Source organism: Hippocampus zosterae, chromosome 20, assembly GCF_025434085.1.
Source record: "Hippocampus zosterae strain Florida chromosome 20, ASM2543408v3, whole genome shotgun sequence".
In the NCBI taxonomy this organism is placed as follows: Eukaryota; Metazoa; Chordata; class Actinopteri; order Syngnathiformes; family Syngnathidae; genus Hippocampus; species Hippocampus zosterae.
This window is the reverse complement of record NC_067470.1, coordinates 5259397-5276925: the sequence shown is the minus strand read 5'-3', so window position 1 is coordinate 5276925 and position 17529 is coordinate 5259397. Positions and strand designations below refer to the sequence as shown.

Sequence of the window (17529 nt, the reverse complement as noted above, 5' to 3'; positions counted from 1 at the left end):
TTTGACTCTTCCTACAGTGTCTTAAGTCATCCTGAGGATTAAAACAGTTTATCTCACAAAAATGATGGTTGTGTCTGTCGGAGTTTATCTTCCTGAGAAAAAAGTGCAACATGTCAAGCCCTCCTAAAGGTCCCGGAGTCACTGTCACACACTTGAATAAGGAAATAATTGGTCATCTATTGCAGTCTATACAAAGCAAACCTCCATTGCAGTGCCTTCCATTTCTTTTGAACGCTTTTGGGAGAACAAGATAACAAGTCAGAAAGAGCGCAAGATGTGAGAAATACAAAGTCGGAACCATGAGTGGATCCACATTCGTCGCCGGAGCAATTGCCTGAAGCCTGAAGGAAAAAGGAGGCTGTGCCGGTTTGGTAGGTGAAAAGTACTGCTGTGATGCCGACGTATGGGGGTTGGGGTGGCGATATTTAGTCAGAGAAAGCACAAAGAGGTTAGGAGGTCATGGGGGAATGGGAATAATGAAGAGGAGAGACTCATTCTCTTCCTTGGTTTAGCCTTTGGCCTATAATGAGGGCTCTTGACACCGAGCAGCACACTGATACAACACATTTGGCAGCCTGGCAAATTGACCCGGGAGCCTGATGGGTGATTGACAGCAACTCCTCAGGGCGCCGACATGCGAGTGTGTACGTGCATGTCAAAGAGGATGCTAAAAAGTGTACGAGTGAAGAAGTGAGATGGCGCGAGACGGAAAGGATGAGTTGAAATATAGTATTGCTGAAGATGAAGTGGAGCATCAGACCTCGGAAAGGTAATTAAGTGATGGAGGGAGGCTTCATACGGCAAAATAGTCCGGCAGGGTAAGTCAAAACTAGTATGGTACAGTCAAGTGCTGTGTGTGCACATAGACACAACATTGTTTGCGATCAAAGACGAAAGCTTGGTGATTTGATCTCCTCTTAGCATATCTTTTTTTAATGAAATGTTCATGAGCCTATGACAAAGACCCAATAAGCTGAAGTCATCAAAAGTGCAACCAACAGTTGACTCAGACGAAAATGAGTAAATAAACGGATGGTTTCACACGAATGTGAGCAATAATGGCACAGTGACAGCTCTAGTTTATATGGCTAATAACCATGTCACAGCATCATGGAGTAGGCCCGGTGAATTATAGCCCCTCTAGACTCGATTGCTGCAATTTTTCCTAAAGTCTCCCAGAGGAGCAAGATCAACCACATGTCTGCCACATTTCCCCCTCAGGCCCTGTGGGGATGAGGCAAGTAGCGATGTGGAGTTACGCTGATGATCGCAGGCTGTTGATTCTTATGTCTCCGCTGGTTGTTTTAAAGACAGACTGATGGGAGTGATGAGAGTGCTTGGGAGGAGATGGAAAAAGGTGCTGTTTGAGCAGAGTCTCTTTGGAGAGGAAGGCTTGAGTTATGGAGCGTTGGCGGAGACTGGCAACACCTCACACAGCTCCACAGAGGCACGGATGAATGATGGAATGGGAGTTCTACAGCTGCGGCCTAAACAGGAAGGCAAAGGAGTGAATTGTTTTTCATTACGATCCCTTCCAGCCGCTCTTCCTACGGGATTCTCTTTGTCCTTAGGATCACCTCGGCATGTTTCGCTCCTTCGCACCATTTTGTCTTTCTCTACTTTGCCTCATCTTTTAAGGCTTTTTTTATCCGCACAGCCTGCTACAAATACTGTACGACTATCAAACGTTTTCTTTCATATTATTACACATTTGAATCAATCAATGTTATGCGGAGGTATTAAGTTCAAAGTTCAGAGATGCTGATCACCACCGTTGCATTATTAGGACACCCGCCAGAAGCCTTATTTGCGTTACCATTTCTGGAAATGTAAAGGTGAAAAACGCACCAGGGCAAGTCAAACTATATTAATGTCAAAGCAGCAGTGTGAATAATGGGAAGGGAAAATAATTGTGATTTTTTTTTTTTAAGGGGAGGCGGGGAGGTTCTAACAGAGCATCATTGAGAAAATGAGCTTGTGAAGAAGGGAAAATGGATCCTCTTTTGGTTTCTAAGGGTCTAAGGTGTAAAGGCGGTGATAACTTCTACCGCACAGATATGAAAGTGGAGACATTACGCTTATATTTCTTCCTCTACCATGACTGCACTTTATTGGCCATTTATCTTTTGGGTCTCCCTTTCTCTCCACACCATCTTACTTTGACCCCCCCCCCCCCCATCCCCATTGTTCTCTCCGCTTGCAGGGTCGTGATGACTACACAACATACCGACATGATTACAAGGTTAGAGAAAGCAGACAGAGCAGTGAACTCCCCCTCAGTCTCGCTCTTTAAAACAAAAATATAAGATAAGACCATTGTCCCGGTTAGAAAGTACAGGAAAGTGTTGTCTGTGTAAAAGCATGGCAAGGCTCAAATCCGGCACCAACAAACAACTGTATAAAACAACAACAGAAGCAAAATCATTGAAGAAGGAAATGATTGTTCTCTGCTCACGACGAGGTACGTGAACGTGTGGCGGGTTACGTGGCGGGTACGAAGCTTTTGATAAGATGACCATCCATCGTGTGTGGACAATTTTCACTAACGGGGCATCTAACGAGCATGCACAAAATAAAGAAACATCACATTTTCAGTCTTCCTTCTTTTTCTTCATCCTCTTAACTAAGCTGATTAACAGGCTACCATCATCAACACACACCCCACCCCCACCTCCAACCCCACAACCAAAAATCCTGAGGCGACGCGGGACGGCAACGGGCCCAACCACGTCTGCAGGAAGATTAAATGTGAAATGCGGGATTTGTGTCACGGGTTTGAAATTGGAAATCACAAGTTTAACTAATCAGCTTTGGGGGCTCCACATTCGGCGTATTTACAGTACGGGCGCATCATTGGGTGTGTATGCGTCTTCCTCCTGGCTCTAATGAAAAGAAAGAGCCTGCGCGCACACACAAAAGTACACCGACATCTGTGCCCTGTTTCATTTGACAAATTGGACGTGCCACGCGCTAATACTTGTGTATCATAGTTGCTTTCAAGAAAAACCGCCTTGGAAATCATAGGTTCCGAACAGAGCCTCACCGCCACGGAATGGATCGGCAACAACTTGCTTCAAAAAGTCGTAAAACGAATGTGGAGTTTAATTGACGTCGCCAACTATCACTAAAACATGACCATTATCTGAGGGGAAAGGCAGGTTGGCCTTACAGTGAGCCTTTAATGACCGCCATATAACTGCAGGATGAGGATTATACTTTATGTTTAATCACTGCGGTATAGACAAGTGGTTCCGGGGTCCCATCTCTCACCGTGACATTTAGAGACCATCAGCGGCGGATGCTGTCGAGCAAAAGAATAGCGAGTCACACAGGAGTTTGCCCGTTTTTAAGAGTGGCATTCACACACCCAGACCTGAGAAAGTCCTGCACAATGTTACAACAAGCTCAATTTAACAATCCAAAGAAGCCGAAAATACACATGGTGTGCAATCGTGGTGACGGGCAAGTTCTGTAACTCGGTTCAATTGTAAGCCAACTCAGCAATTTATTACAGACGATAACTCGGTGAAAATACCTTTCAGTCGCGTTGTACCGGCGTAAACAGAGTCCACTAATCACAGAGGGTAAAGCAGAAACCCAAAACCCACATACTCGGTTTTCTTGACGACAGCTCCTTCTCTTTGAGACCAAGCCAGGTTTCAAGACCTATGGCTCCAGGATGATCTGCGATGACATCATGGTCCCATTACGGCAGACAAATAAGTCTGTGTGTTGTCATTACTGGGTTGTGACCGGCTAAGAGCATTTTTACGGGCACTCTGTCTATGTCTGCTGGCCCCGACAAGGTTTTATGAGGTCTCACAGGGAGCTCAAACAGGTTTGGCTCAGGTGATCGAACAAAGGAGACCACTTGTCAAATCCCGCATAAAGGATCCTCCAGCCAAATCGATGCCCCGGTTGGGCCTGTATAAAATGGAAACAAATAGGGGAGCCTCAGCCTTTTGTGTGATCTGCTTTATTTTCTGATGACATGTCAAAAACAAAATGCCATTGACGTTGACATTAAAACCAGATGGTTATTGTAACTCTTGTTGAAAACATAAACACTATTTTGACAGTAGATCAACTGAGTAAATGTCACACAGTTCACTTTGCCCGGAGAGAACCATCATTCAGTTGTTGTGTCACTGCTTCATGGTCATCATTCTCTCAAACGTGCCATATAATTGCATTGCATTCGAAGAGTGATGGGCCCCATTCACCTTACCAAAGCGTTTTTGATCACCTATTTTCCTTGCTTGTCCATGCCAAAACATTGCAAAACTAAATAATAAACAGGTCAGAGAGAGCATGAGCTAAATAATGAAACTCTTGCATTGTCTGGGCAACACTGACCAGCGTCAACGCAAAATGAGGAGCTCTAATTCGGTTTTACTATACTATAATACCGTTACCGTTGAGAGCATTAACTTATATTTTCCAGCCTGAGCGAAAATACCAGTGCACAAAATAAAAAAGAAAAGAAAAGAAAAGAGAGAGAGAGGCTTAATGTCATCCGTGGCACACTCAGGTCACGCGTTACATTACATTATGTGCACGTGTGTTCCCACTGAACACAACTAAAGATAGAAATGAGAGAAAGGTAAGAAAGATGAGGTGGCGCGCATCTTTGCATCCGACTCGGCTCAGGGTGCCACACATCTCCATCAATTTCCTCACCTGATCTATTTCTGGCAAGGGCTCTATGGGGGCACCTGTTTGCAGGATGAAAGCAACAATGTTATGCTAGCAGAGTGGATTTGTGATTAGTTTATGAAATTAGGTTATCGAGCATGTGAAAAGCAGAATGTAACCTCAAAGTCAACAAACAGGCCTGCTACATTATGCCATTGACTCCAAATGGACTACGTTGATTTAACTGACTGGAGACAAAAGGTGTATTTTTTTTCTCCCCCGTTTTCTTAATTTCAGAAATATGTCTATAGCAAACTGGTTCGCATCAGGACCAAAGTAGTAGCATTTAGCATCAAAAAGATCTGTGACCCCTGATGGTCGGTGCGCCAGACTAAAGAGTGGAGCATGGCCGTACGTGGCCCACAATGGAGCAAGGCCGTACGTGGCCCACAATGGAGCAAGGCCGTACGTGGCCCACAATACATTTTGTCGACCTCGTCATATGTATGTTCCCAGCAGAACCCTTTCCCAGATCATATTTAGAGCGGAAAAAAAGCTTGTCATGTAAACTAACTGCTGTAACCTTTCTTAGTTGATAACAACTGAGCCTCTTCCGGCATATGGTTTTTTCCCCATCTTGATAACCTCTCTCAAGAGCACCAGTACAAGTCAAAGTGTCAAACGCTGGTGCCTCGGGAAAGAGTTACTGCTGCAGGTTATATATCTGTTTGCAGCTGCTGATTGCCACAAGTTGATCAGCAGTTTTCAAAAGCCGTAGGGATCGTTTCAAGCTTTTCCCAGCTCCCTTTTGCATATGTCTGTGTCGAAGAACCCGTGCTCATTGCAAAACAACCCTCTACCTCCCTTTCATCGTCTTGTGAACATTCATTAGGTATTACTCGCATGTCTTCCAGGCTTTTCATCTGACGTATTGATAAAAACACATACTGTACGTGCAAGCTTAATCAGCTTGATCCACTTGATGTTGAGTTGAATGAGAGGTGGGTCTGTGTATCTCACTACCCCCCTCCCCATTCCCCACTTTCCCCCCAATACCCTTTGTTGGTCTGCTTGCAGGCTGTTTGCTTTCTTAAATGAACGTAATGGTACAAACGGAGGATAAATTGCTTTCTGCGTGCTCCATCTCATCACATCTCTCCCACAGGGGCCTCTCCGTGAAGCGGGAGAGAAGGGTGGGAGGAAAAATGAAAACGGCATGAAAATAATTCACTTGCTTTGCCTCGGAGATACACGTTGCTATCTGCGTAGAGCCATGTGATAAGTTTGATGTACATATTCTACATTAGGCCTCCTGTGCTATCATCATAGCACAAGCGCAGACTGAAAGGAGAAGGGCAAAAGCCAGCGTTTTGGCATCCGCACGGAGACCTTATTTTCGAACATATGGTACAAGGTTTACAAGGGGGCTTTTCCAGAGCTGTACTGTTATGACCGCATTGGATGAAAACATTCACAACATGCACGGGAACAACAGCAGACACAAGGACCAGGATTTTTTTGAAACCATTCTCTCTCTCTCTCCTTCTTACACCAGCCATCCATTTTCTTTCTCCTCACAAGGGTTGCGGGCGTGCTGGAGCCTATTCCAGCTGTCTTCATGCTGTAGGCGGAGTACGCCTTCAACCGGTTTGCCAGCCAATCGCAGGGCACACATCGACAACCAACCATTCATGCTCACACACACTTCTAGAGACACTTTTCAGTGTTCCATTAACCTACCGGGCAAGGAAGTACAGGGAGAAAAACCGACGCAGGCAAGGGGAGAAAGTGTAAACTCCACACAGGGAGGCAGGTGTCGGATGATACCACTTTACTCATCAGATTCCTCCCAAACAAGTATCTTGACTGTTCAGATTTTGTTGACTAATTCACCAATTCATTAAAGTCTCTGCTCAGTTGTATCAGTGGAAAGAGTTGAACAGGACCGTGAAGGAACTAACCATTCCGGTCACGTCAATTTCAAACATGATCGTAGATCAGACAAATAAAAATGGTTGACACTGAGATTGCTCATCTTGGCAAACAAAACAAAAACAGAATAAACTTCCCAACACATACAGAGATACTCCATTATTTTTTTTTTTTTTTAAAGTTCATTTCTACTCCAGAACGGTATTGCATGCGTCTCATTAAGGCAAACTCGCTTCAATATGCGCATGGTGTTTGCTCCCTTGGGGAGCAACATGAAAAGTTATTAGAGACTTAAGAGCTGTTATTTAAGTCACACGCAGAAGCGTGGCTCGTAAAAGATTAATTTGTTTACCAATAAATTATTGAGAGGTGGAATTTAATCAAAGCTACAGATGTTGCCATCAAAAAGGGCCGTTAATCTTCTTTTGATTGCAAAATAATGAAACGCATACAATAAAAATCACAGAGACGGCTTGTTGATTGCAGACTTAATTAACTAAGGAGGAGAGAGAAAACAAAACAAATGTTGACTTCGTAACGGCTCAGCAAGCGACCGATCGCGGCAGAATTCCACACATCACATCTTATTTAGCTGCATTAGTGGTTCTGTTGGACCAGGTGTGTCCAAAGTGAGATTATGATGTAATATGAGTACAGATGACATGCATAAGAGCTGTTTTTTTTTCTTCAGCAAGTTGATATTGCATATTTTCAGTGGGACACTCGTACTCCATCGCGGTGTCTCAATTTCCAGGAAAGATACACTTACTTTATCTATCCTCCAGGGATGGAAAACCTGGTCTATTATCCGCTTCGTAAAATGTATTAGCTACCTCGTGATCAAATTTCAAGGACATGCAAGTGTGGGTTTCGACTTTTGAGAAAAGTATTTCTTTAAGTGTCGATCTTGGAGTTCTTGCGCTCTCATCCCCTACCTGCTAGCCTCTCTGAGTTTTACAGGACTTCAAAAGCTCTGCACTGCTGAGCTCTATCCGCTCCACGTCTTTTTTTTTTGTTTTCCCCCTCCCCGCTTTGCCCCAATGCTTCCTTCCACCACTGCAGCGCTCTCACTCTGTATTCTGTATTCGAATCCTGATGGTTAATGGGAGCAGCAGTCAATCAAACAACAGTTTCAAAAGGTGATGCTTTGTTTCACGCCAGCCTCCCACAAATCCCTCGGAGGCTGGCACTTGTCAGGCTCTCGTGCTCAAACGCGTCATCCGGTGCCAGTCACCCAAACCCCGGGGTCCCTTGGCAGATGGAATAGTTAACTTCTCAGCTGTCTGTCTAGAAATGAGGTCATTCCATTTTGCTAGGACAACTTTTTTTTTTTTTTTTTTAATGAACAAGGTGTCGCAAAACTAAAACAACATCAATCGCCACTTCTTTCTAGCCCTCTAAAGTTAACTCGGCTATAAAAACAAAAAATTAAAGCTCTGACTTTGAGTGAAATTTGCTGTGCTGAAATAAACCTTGACATAAATGAAGAATGCATTTTTATTCTTGTCCGTCATTTTTACTCGGTGACACATTTGTCCAAACATGGCTGGATCTGTCAGCTCTAATTACAGCGGGCCTGGTAATAAACTGTCAAACGAGCTCGTTTGAGATTCATACTGTGAAGTAACAGTACAGCTAATACAGCAGAGTGAGCGACGTTTTTTTTTTATCTTCTTTTTTTTAATGACATGGTCTGACTCATTCCATCTTTACAGTCATCGTGACCTTGCCATCAGTGCATCATTACCAAAGGTCCATTAGACAGAAACGTGCCTATCCGGGTTATTTGTCCAGCTGCAGCCTCGTTTTATGACCTAAAGAGGTGAAACAAGTGGGCAGCTTCGAAATTGTGGGTGAGTCATGGTTGAATGCTTTTATGAAGACATTCGACCAATGTACATTTGTAAAACACAAAAAGAGCCCAAATTGCAAAACAACAATAAAGCATAACGGCCAATTGGAGGCATGTGGACCTAATCTCTTCATCCGAGGGTCTGGAAACGACCTCGAATTAGTTAAATGGACCGAATAGAAAAACCTCTTTCATATACAGGTATATGTTATATATTTTTTAATATATATTTCACATACAACACTGTTGGAACCCATGACAATTAAAAAAAATAAACGTCACACGAAACTAGTCAGACAAGAGAGTGGAAGACCAATACCCTGCAAGGCAGGTTCTTTCGGAGTTATTTGCTTTAAAAAACCAATTACTCTCAGAGACGATGTAATGACTAGTGTAATGTATTTGGATTTCAATTCAAAAACATTTGTCAAGGAGGGGGCAAAAAAAGAAAGAACAACATTAGCCAGATGGTCAGAGGGAATTACTAATAATAAATGCAATCGGAATTTGCTAAACACAATTCGACTTCTCTCAGGGAAAGAACCACGTGTTTTTTTCAGTGAAAGCCCCACACTGTTTTTTTTTGTATCCTTGCGGCTTTAATTGATATTTAATAGAATCATATCCAAGACTGCCGGAAAATCTTTAGTTTTGCCAGTGTCAAAATTGGCTTTGGGGGGAAAAAAATATTTCCAATATAAAACGTTAAGATTCTGGGGCTATATCTTATCTTGCGACTGATGGGCCATACCTGTATTGGCATAGGGATTGAGCTAGTTATCAGTTTGGCCAGATAATCATGTCATTGCTGCTGTAACTGACTTATATAGGATAGTATGCGGTCAAAGAATGGAGACGGATGCTTGAAAATGATTATTATATACGCATCTCGTGGAGCTGGAGACACACACACACACACACACTGAATATGAGCTTCCCGGTTTACCAAAACAACAAGTATAACATATGTTGGACTGTGTGCACTCATAAGCCACACCAGGTATGAGAGTACCGTAACATCCAATGTACTTCAATGAACCTTATGTGGAAGAAAAATACAAACAAACCGTGACAAGTATGGGGAGAACATGCAAATTCTACACAAAAGCTTGGGGGTTCTGGATTTGAACCCCTAACTTAGAAAACAGTGAGACAGATTTGCTTATCTTCATGTATTTATCGTCAGGTGTTCCATTGAAAGCTCAAATCAGTGTGCATTTTAGTGACATCCGTGACATATTATCCAAGCTGCTCACTGCACAAACAACTATGTTGTCTCCTGGCATTTGAGTTAAAAAGGCGTGAGCGCAACAAAATCAATGAGTAATTTAAGTAGCATTTGGAATTCATTTGGAACCTGCTATCGCCATTTCAACTCTCCATGGCATTGGTGGTACAACACCAAGATAATCTTTGCTCAACAGAAGCCGTGAGTGAAACGGAGATGAACTCAAACAGAGCATGACTGGAAAAAAAAAAAAGTGTCTGAGGCTGAAAGGATTACCTCTGATCCAGGGATAATGAGGGAAAAAATACATGAAATTACATTCTAGCGCTAAGATAAAAGATTCCTGCTGGTGTTTCACCTTGCCTATGAAATCCGCTTGTTGTCAAGTGTGCAGTGTTTGTTATCCGTGACAAGCGAAATGAGAAAATACAACCGCAACAAAGTTGATATGCCATATGAGACGCCACATGTGAAGTAAACTGTGTAACAAAAGGCATAAAGGTCGTCTTACCGTTCCTCTTGAGCGCATTTGTATCATGAGTCAGAAGCATTGCGACATCCATCATCAACTGTTGACTTACCTATCTGAAGATGCAGGGCGTCCATTGCGAGGCTTGTTGACCTGAGCATAGAGCGCCTCAAGAGGTGGGTTGTTGTTTGGAAGATTGGAAGAAGGATGAGGGTTCTGCGGACCCAGAGGGAGATGGTACTGGTGGACACTGCCGTAAGGGTCTAAGCTGCTGCCGTCCGCGGACGAGTCCCAAGATCCGATGCCAGCGTAGGTGTGCTCTTCGTCCGAACTCAACGCGGAGTGGCCGATGATATCTTGGATTTCGGCGTATTCCCGCTCCTTTGCCTGCTTCTCCCGGAGCTCACGCTTCTTGGCCTGTATTCTAGGAAAAAACAAAGGTCATAGTTTGAGATTATTCACTTTCGGCCTGATATCCGCACGCAAAAAAAAAAAAAAGGTTGAATGTATGTTTCTTTTTATTCAACGATGACGGTTTCAATGAGCCACCAGAAACCTGAATTGATCTTATCTGTGAAATCCGGGCCCGGCCTAGAGGAGGTAGGAAGTCATAGAACCTCTCGACCTCCGTTACTACACCTTCTCCTACTTGCTTTTTCTCCTCGCAGGGGTCAGCTCAAGACAATGGTGTCTTTCACAAGTCTCTTCCTGTCTCATAGAGGGGCGAATGCGCATGCATAAGTGGCGAACAGAACGATTTAATGATGCTGCGCCAACGAGGAAGTGAAAAGACCTGGCATTTGAGTAAGAGGCTGAAGGTCGACCTCCCGCTGCAGGCACTTTGACGGCAGCCACCCGACTGCTCACAGGTTCCAGATGTTGCAACCCCGTCGTGGGATCACACACACACACACGTCTGCGCCAACGGACACCAGCGTGCTCCCTTCCACTATTGCAACACATCCCTTTAACCTTAGGTCATAAACGACCTTTGACATCCAACGCCACTCCTCTCTCACCGTTGCCTCACAGACGATTGACACGCTTGAAACAGGCCTTGAATCCCCTCCAGACTCTCGGTCCTCCATGTCTGTATTTTTAATAACAGTAATCATATTTCAGACAATCACCATTTTTCAGCGGCGGATTAACCCAATTCCCACATCCAACTCAAAGACCGCCTTATTTATTTCCAGTCCTCCCCAAATCCCATTTGCTCAGCATTATCTCCACAATTAAATTCTGATGGCGGCCTGATGCGGTGTTTGTATGATATGCAGTCCTCAGTCGTGCATGAACATGTCTGTTCTTTTATTATTTACATGACCACAGAGCAGGTACAATGTAGAAATTCTTAACGAACAGCACGAGTCGTGCGCTCTCGGTGCAGCCCCCCGCCCAGCGAGACATAACGTAAGTCTCAAAACTGGAAAACACAGTTCTCCAAATCCCTTAAACCTGCCATCTGGCTGAAGCGATGTCTGATCTCTGCCAGGAAGGACTCGAAAATAGTGTTAGCGGAGGTTCTCCGAAGTCCACTGGGAACCAAGCCCCAGCCCTCGTTGAAGAACTAATCAGATTTATAAAAATGACAACGTTGACATTTGTAATGTGATAATGCCCCTTGCCTGGACTGATGACACAAAGCACAGCGACTTTCCTGCAGGGAAATGTTTATGTGTGCATTATTTTACTCGAATACAACTCTGTTAGAGCCTTCCGATGTTGCCATCATGAGGAAGGGTCGCAAACAGCAGTGCAGCATTCACAACACTACAAACTAATCCAGAGTAACACATACACTGGATTTGAGAAAGTCTACACGCCCCGCCCCGTTCAAAGAGAGGAAATTAGAGACAGGTAAAAACCTGTCAGTCCACCCAATGTCCTTCCACTGTCAATGTTACTCTGAGCCAAAAATAGTCAGCGGACGTTCGTTAATATTTAATCGGCCCAACAGAAGTCAGTCAGGGGACAGAGGACGGTCCACGTCCAGGCACTTTATTTTGAAGTCAACACTCTTAAAAGTTTGAGAGACTGCCTTTTCGGTATGCATTGTCACCGTAGCAGATGAAAAAAACAAAACTAAGACTCTGACTTTCTCATACACGTTGAATAGTTGTTTTTTTTTCTTTTCTTTTCACTGCAGCCTCATCAAAACATTTTTATTTGTTGTGAAGAGCAGATGGAGGGCAGCGTATGGATATGTGAATTCAATCAAAAGTGCAGCAAATGACTCCTTGCAGCTGTCTGTGCAGAATTACAAACTCCCAGATAGCCCATCTTTTCCGTTGACACTTGGCCCATAATAGCATCATGCAATCCGAAGAGATAATTGTCCGTGTTCCAGGGTGTTCATTTACAGGGGAGATAATCACATTAACTTGCCTTAGGTATCAAAATCATTATAATTGTAATCACAAAAATAATTATGATCGTAATCACACTTCCACATCACACAGTTCGCGCTTCCTTTGAACTTAGGGAACTCAAATAGGATTGTGAAATAATGATGTCGTTTGAGAAACAAGAATAATAATAACAATGGGGCCACGATGCACACTAATGCCCTGTGCAATCGGGATTTCCCAATTGCACAGGGCATTAGTGTGCCTTTAAGCAAATTGCTTTTTTTTTTTTCTAATCTGGACACAGGTGAGAGGTACTGTGCGAAAAAAAGGGAGGGGTATTACATGTGCTGAACATGAACCCATTAAAAATGCTTATTGCTTGTTGCACTAACGGCAATAATAAGACTGCTCAAACAAAAGAAATGAGACAGCCATTGAATGTTTGGCCTTGATGGTGGTCTGCGTTCTTCTGGCTGCTATTTTAGTTTTTCCGTCCGTGGCGTTGGCATTAATCGAGGATGGTGATGGAACATTGGAACATACTGTTGGAGACACACCTCATCGAGATTCTTTGTATGCAAAGTGAATTGCTGTATGATCTGAAACACTGGTCCGATTATTTTTGGACAGAGTCAGCAAGTAGACACGTGACAAATTAAAATAACGGTGCTGGAGAAGGAAAAAAAAAAGGAAAAAATGCTCTTTGGTGGTCTGGGGGGAACAGGGACGAGGAAAGTCACAGTGGAGTGCCGGCCGCTGATTAGAAGCCAAGCAGAGCCGAGCAGATAAGAGAGAATGGACATCATAATCAACTGCCACGGAGGAAGACAGAGAATGGAGCTCACGTCAGGCATAAAATGAAGAGGCAGCATTGTCAACTTGTCGGTTATGTGCCCCCACTTTGCCCGGAAAAATAGATTCGGGGCCAACACGTGCAGAGATAAGTCAGAGACTGATAGAGGCTTGAACAGCACCACACATGCTCTCTTTCTTTCAGCCTTTCTCTCCCAAGGCCGTCGCATGGAAGCGGGTGACAGCCGCAGAAAATGCCGCGCTTCCAAGCCTGACAAGGTCCAATGGGAAACCTTGTTGTCTCCACAGTCTTGTTAATGGGAACCAATCAGATAAGCGTGTCCGCAAAGTATAAAAGAGGCCAGGGTGATGGCTGCCGGTACTGGCCTGAACGGATAGAGATCAGGATAAACCCTACGGGCTCAAGTCCTGCCTTGATGCGACTCCAAAGAGTTCATAAGCTCCACTAAAAAGAATGTGCCAAAATTTAAAAAATGAATAAATAAAATAAAGCTTTCGATTGCCTGCTTTCATCTAGAGTGCTAACGTTTGAGATGATTTCACCGCCTTCCATCTAAAATGTCGGTGGTAAAATACAATACAAGCCTTGAGGGACACCTTTCACTCTTGCATTTAATTAATCAATCAGGGAATCCATTTTGTTACCCCTGAATAATAATTCTTCATCTTAGCAACCATATTAAGTCGCAATCATTGGAGTCACCGCCTGGTTGACTGCTCCTTGGAACACACAGTTCATTTCAAAAGTGTCAACTCAATTTAATCACTGCCTATAAATCAGAATTAGGGTTGCAGCCTTTCCAGGGTCGCACTGACCCAGCAAGTGAGTTTTGGAATCACGTGCGGTGAAATGCAAAAAAAAAAAAAGTAACAAGACACATTTGTGGGCCCATCTGAACCTGAATACTTTCAACATGGGCTTGACATCAGGCCAGGTGGGATTATTATTAGCCCGTTTGATTTCCCTCAGGATTCACTTTCCACTAACCAGGGGACAATCCAGGCTTGGCGCAGTGATGGGATTTGAGAGCAGGTACCAAAGAATAGAAGAATTGGGTGTGCCCCGTGCACCAGCAACTGGGATGGGAGCTCACGCATGCAGAACGGAGTGGGAATGAGAATGCGGTGCAAGACAAAGAAATTGTCTGACAGCGGTTGGGATTTAAATAGCGTGTGTCCATTTTAGAGGAGCGAATTGCACTTATCTCCCGCGCTCTCTGTGTGTCTGCGTGTTGATTATGCTGCTTAGCATGACAGTCGTTTTGGGAAGTGCTCAAAGGAGATAGTCCTGGATGGAGCAGCTCCTTCTGCAGGGCCGGGCAGTCTCCGGGGCGCATTGAGGAAAATGTGTTCGGCCCTCAGCCAGAGAGAAGAGGGCGGGATGGGGGGTGGGGGCGGGGGGGTGTACTGGTGGCGGGGAGGACCTTCGCCGCATGTCTGAGCCAAATACCAGGGAGGAAAGTGCTCGCGCTTTCTGAGCAAGGCCTCCAGATGTTTCATTCAGTTGAGAAGAGAGTCTTTGTGAGGTTGTGTGTGTGTGCAAACCGTTCCGCCGCATTTGACAGCCTTCCACCCTTCTCTTCATTTGCCGAAAGAGGGAGCGATATCAAGCCCTATTGTTTCTATTCAATTAGCCGCTATTACCAGCGGCTGGTTGATCGGCGAGTTCATTTAGTCGATGGAGAACAATGAGGCAGCAAGCTGTCTTTTCATTCAGCCCGCATTAATATTGTTCCCCCCCACCCCCTGCTAGAGAATTCAACAGGGCTCATCCACAAGGGATGAGGCGAACCCTGCAAACTGAAATGCCTCTTCTTCCCCCGCGCACCCCAATGTCCACTAATACAAAGCCGAAACGACGGAAAATATGAAAGGACAGTCTATTCGAGAGTGATTAACAGCACCGGCGGGCTGCAGTGCGAAATAAATGCGGAGCCGCGTTGATTTTGCTATAATTAGGAGCACAGTTCAATCATGCCAAATCCACAGGGACAGACAAGCGCCATTAGGTGAGTGCTTCTGAACAGCACAGGCAACAATAGGCTATAAATACTATTAACTATTAAGAATTGAAACATCATTTTTCAAGATTGGTATTTGTTTTGTTTTTATGGCCAGTCTACACAATTTGATTGGAGCACTACAATGGAATTCTCTGAAGATGCTGAATATTCATGTCAACATAGTTCAATGGGAGGCATGAATATTCATTGTTTTTCCAAGTCTATGCATTTAGCCTTTTGGAAATGCCTTGTTTTCAGTTTTCCCGTTTTGCTAAAAAATAAATAAATAAAATAAAAATATCTAATACAATGTGAACACGGTCCATTTCAGCATTGTTCCCCTTCACAAGAGTTTTGCTGAGAAGATTTTAACAGGCCCGAACTTGTGCTGAGCACTCACCTCTCTTGTTCAAGCCTCATACGCTGAGTGTCCTCCTCAGAGGCGTGCACATCTTCAGCTTTAGATTTACTGGAGGCCCTCCTTTCCACTCTGTCTGCTGGCTGTTCATTACCGCGCTGCTTCCCAAACCTAAGCAAAAGAGAGGTGCGGGCGCATTTACTTTGCAATTCTCCGACTGCTGAAAGTCGCATGTCACCTCCCTCATCCGGCGATATTCAGGTTAAACTGCTCAGAAAGGAAATTAAAGTGTCAAAACTGTCAGACTCTTCAGGTTCAGTGTGTACCGGGGGAGACGGCTGAGAACACAGTCTCCGCCGTTTCTGGTTGAATTATTTAGTCTCCTTCATGTGAATACAATCAAAAAGAAAAAAATAACATCAAGTAAAAAAAAAAAAAAAATCGTAAACACCCTCTGGCATCCTGTCACCTTCCAGAAAATTAACAGCCAAGAAGAGCAGTGACAGCTCCTGAGTAAGTTGGAAAGAACGACAGGAAACCAGGACGGATGCAATGTTGTCCCGCAACATTGCAAATATTTTACATTTAAATCACAGCAGTTACACACGTGTGGCGGTAAAGCCACGACAGCTTCACGGTGAAATGGGAATAGGATGGTAAATTACTCGGGTCAGCCAAGCTTGGTACTGAGAGAATCGACGGCAGCGGACCCGCAGGCTGAAAATGATGAGGGATGCAATAGAGAAGAATAGTGTCCTCATGAGGAGAAGTCAAAACCGTCATACAATATCGAGAACTACACAATCGGACGACGTCAACATCATAACTCACACCTATGTGCTTGTGGCAGTGCGAGAGATCTGATTTCCACTTTTATACCTCCACAAATAAGCTTGCGAGAGTGGCTGAACTCACGATGACAACCAAGGGCTCACGCGCCATTTTGTCCAAGTGGAATAAAATTGGCTGGTCTTTGGTTCTTTGTTTAGCATTCCAGCTTGGCTGAACATCAGCCATCAAAAAAAAAAAAAACGACTCCTCCTTGGACGTGGCTGCTTTGGATGAGCTATATTTTAAAAATGTCTGCGGCTAGATGGGAGATTTTGTGCTTACGCCCAGCAGAGGTCAAGGTGATAATGTTTGGGAATCTCATCCGCAGACTACATGCATTACCTAATTAATTAATCAACAAATAGCTCCAGGAAGTAAGAGTCAGTAATTTATCCTGAGGCTGCTTTCCATCATCTCCGCAGGTGACAGATTTCATTCTAACGTCCAAAAAAAAAAAAGAAAAAAAGTCTACTTTCAATTTATCTTCTGAATCAACAGCAGTGCATTGGGTAATTTGTGACTGTCAAATATATTGGCAGGTTTGACAGAACCAGGGCATCAGCAGCCATCAAATGAAAAGTGACCTCCTCCTTACTGGCAGTGTGAAACATTCAAGTGAAAGACAAACACTCCATATTTCCTTCACTATTACACTTAATCCTGTTGAGAGTAGCAAGGAGCTGGAACGTATCCCAGCTTACTGCAGGCAAAAGGGAAACCACGCCCTGGATTGGTCACCGGTCCATCGAGACAAGCAATAACATTACGTTTACTTGAACATCAAAGTATTTCCTACGGCCTTTTTCGTGTAGCGAAAAAAAAAATACTACTGAGGAGCAATTACAATTATTTGGGTTAAACGGCGCCAGGAGGAAAGACAATTCAGTCACTTCTTTTATTTTTTTCAAACTGGCACTGTAGCATGAATCATGCTGTATTGACAGAGAATTTGACATGGCTTGATAATAACATATTGATTGATCACTGAAATACACTGCTTGAATGACAATAGTGTGTTTCAACCAAAAATGATCATGTTCATCCCTGCAGAGCCATT

General features: G+C 44.0%; 1 protein-coding gene across 7 annotated transcripts in view; it reads right to left on the bottom strand.

Moving 5' to 3' along the window:
* Positions 1–17529, bottom strand: part of LOC127593336 (partitioning defective 3 homolog) — a 170165-nt gene that overhangs the window by 28136 nt on the left and 124500 nt on the right. For all 7 annotated transcript variants that reach the window (XM_052054708.1, XM_052054707.1, XM_052054705.1 and 4 more), the window contains 2 exons: positions 15684–15812; positions 10229–10540 (listed from right to left, as the gene is read on the bottom strand). In XM_052054708.1, the coding sequence (XP_051910668.1) occupies positions 10229–10540; positions 15684–15812 (441 nt within the window). The remainder of the gene's footprint in view (positions 1–10228; positions 10541–15683; positions 15813–17529) is intronic.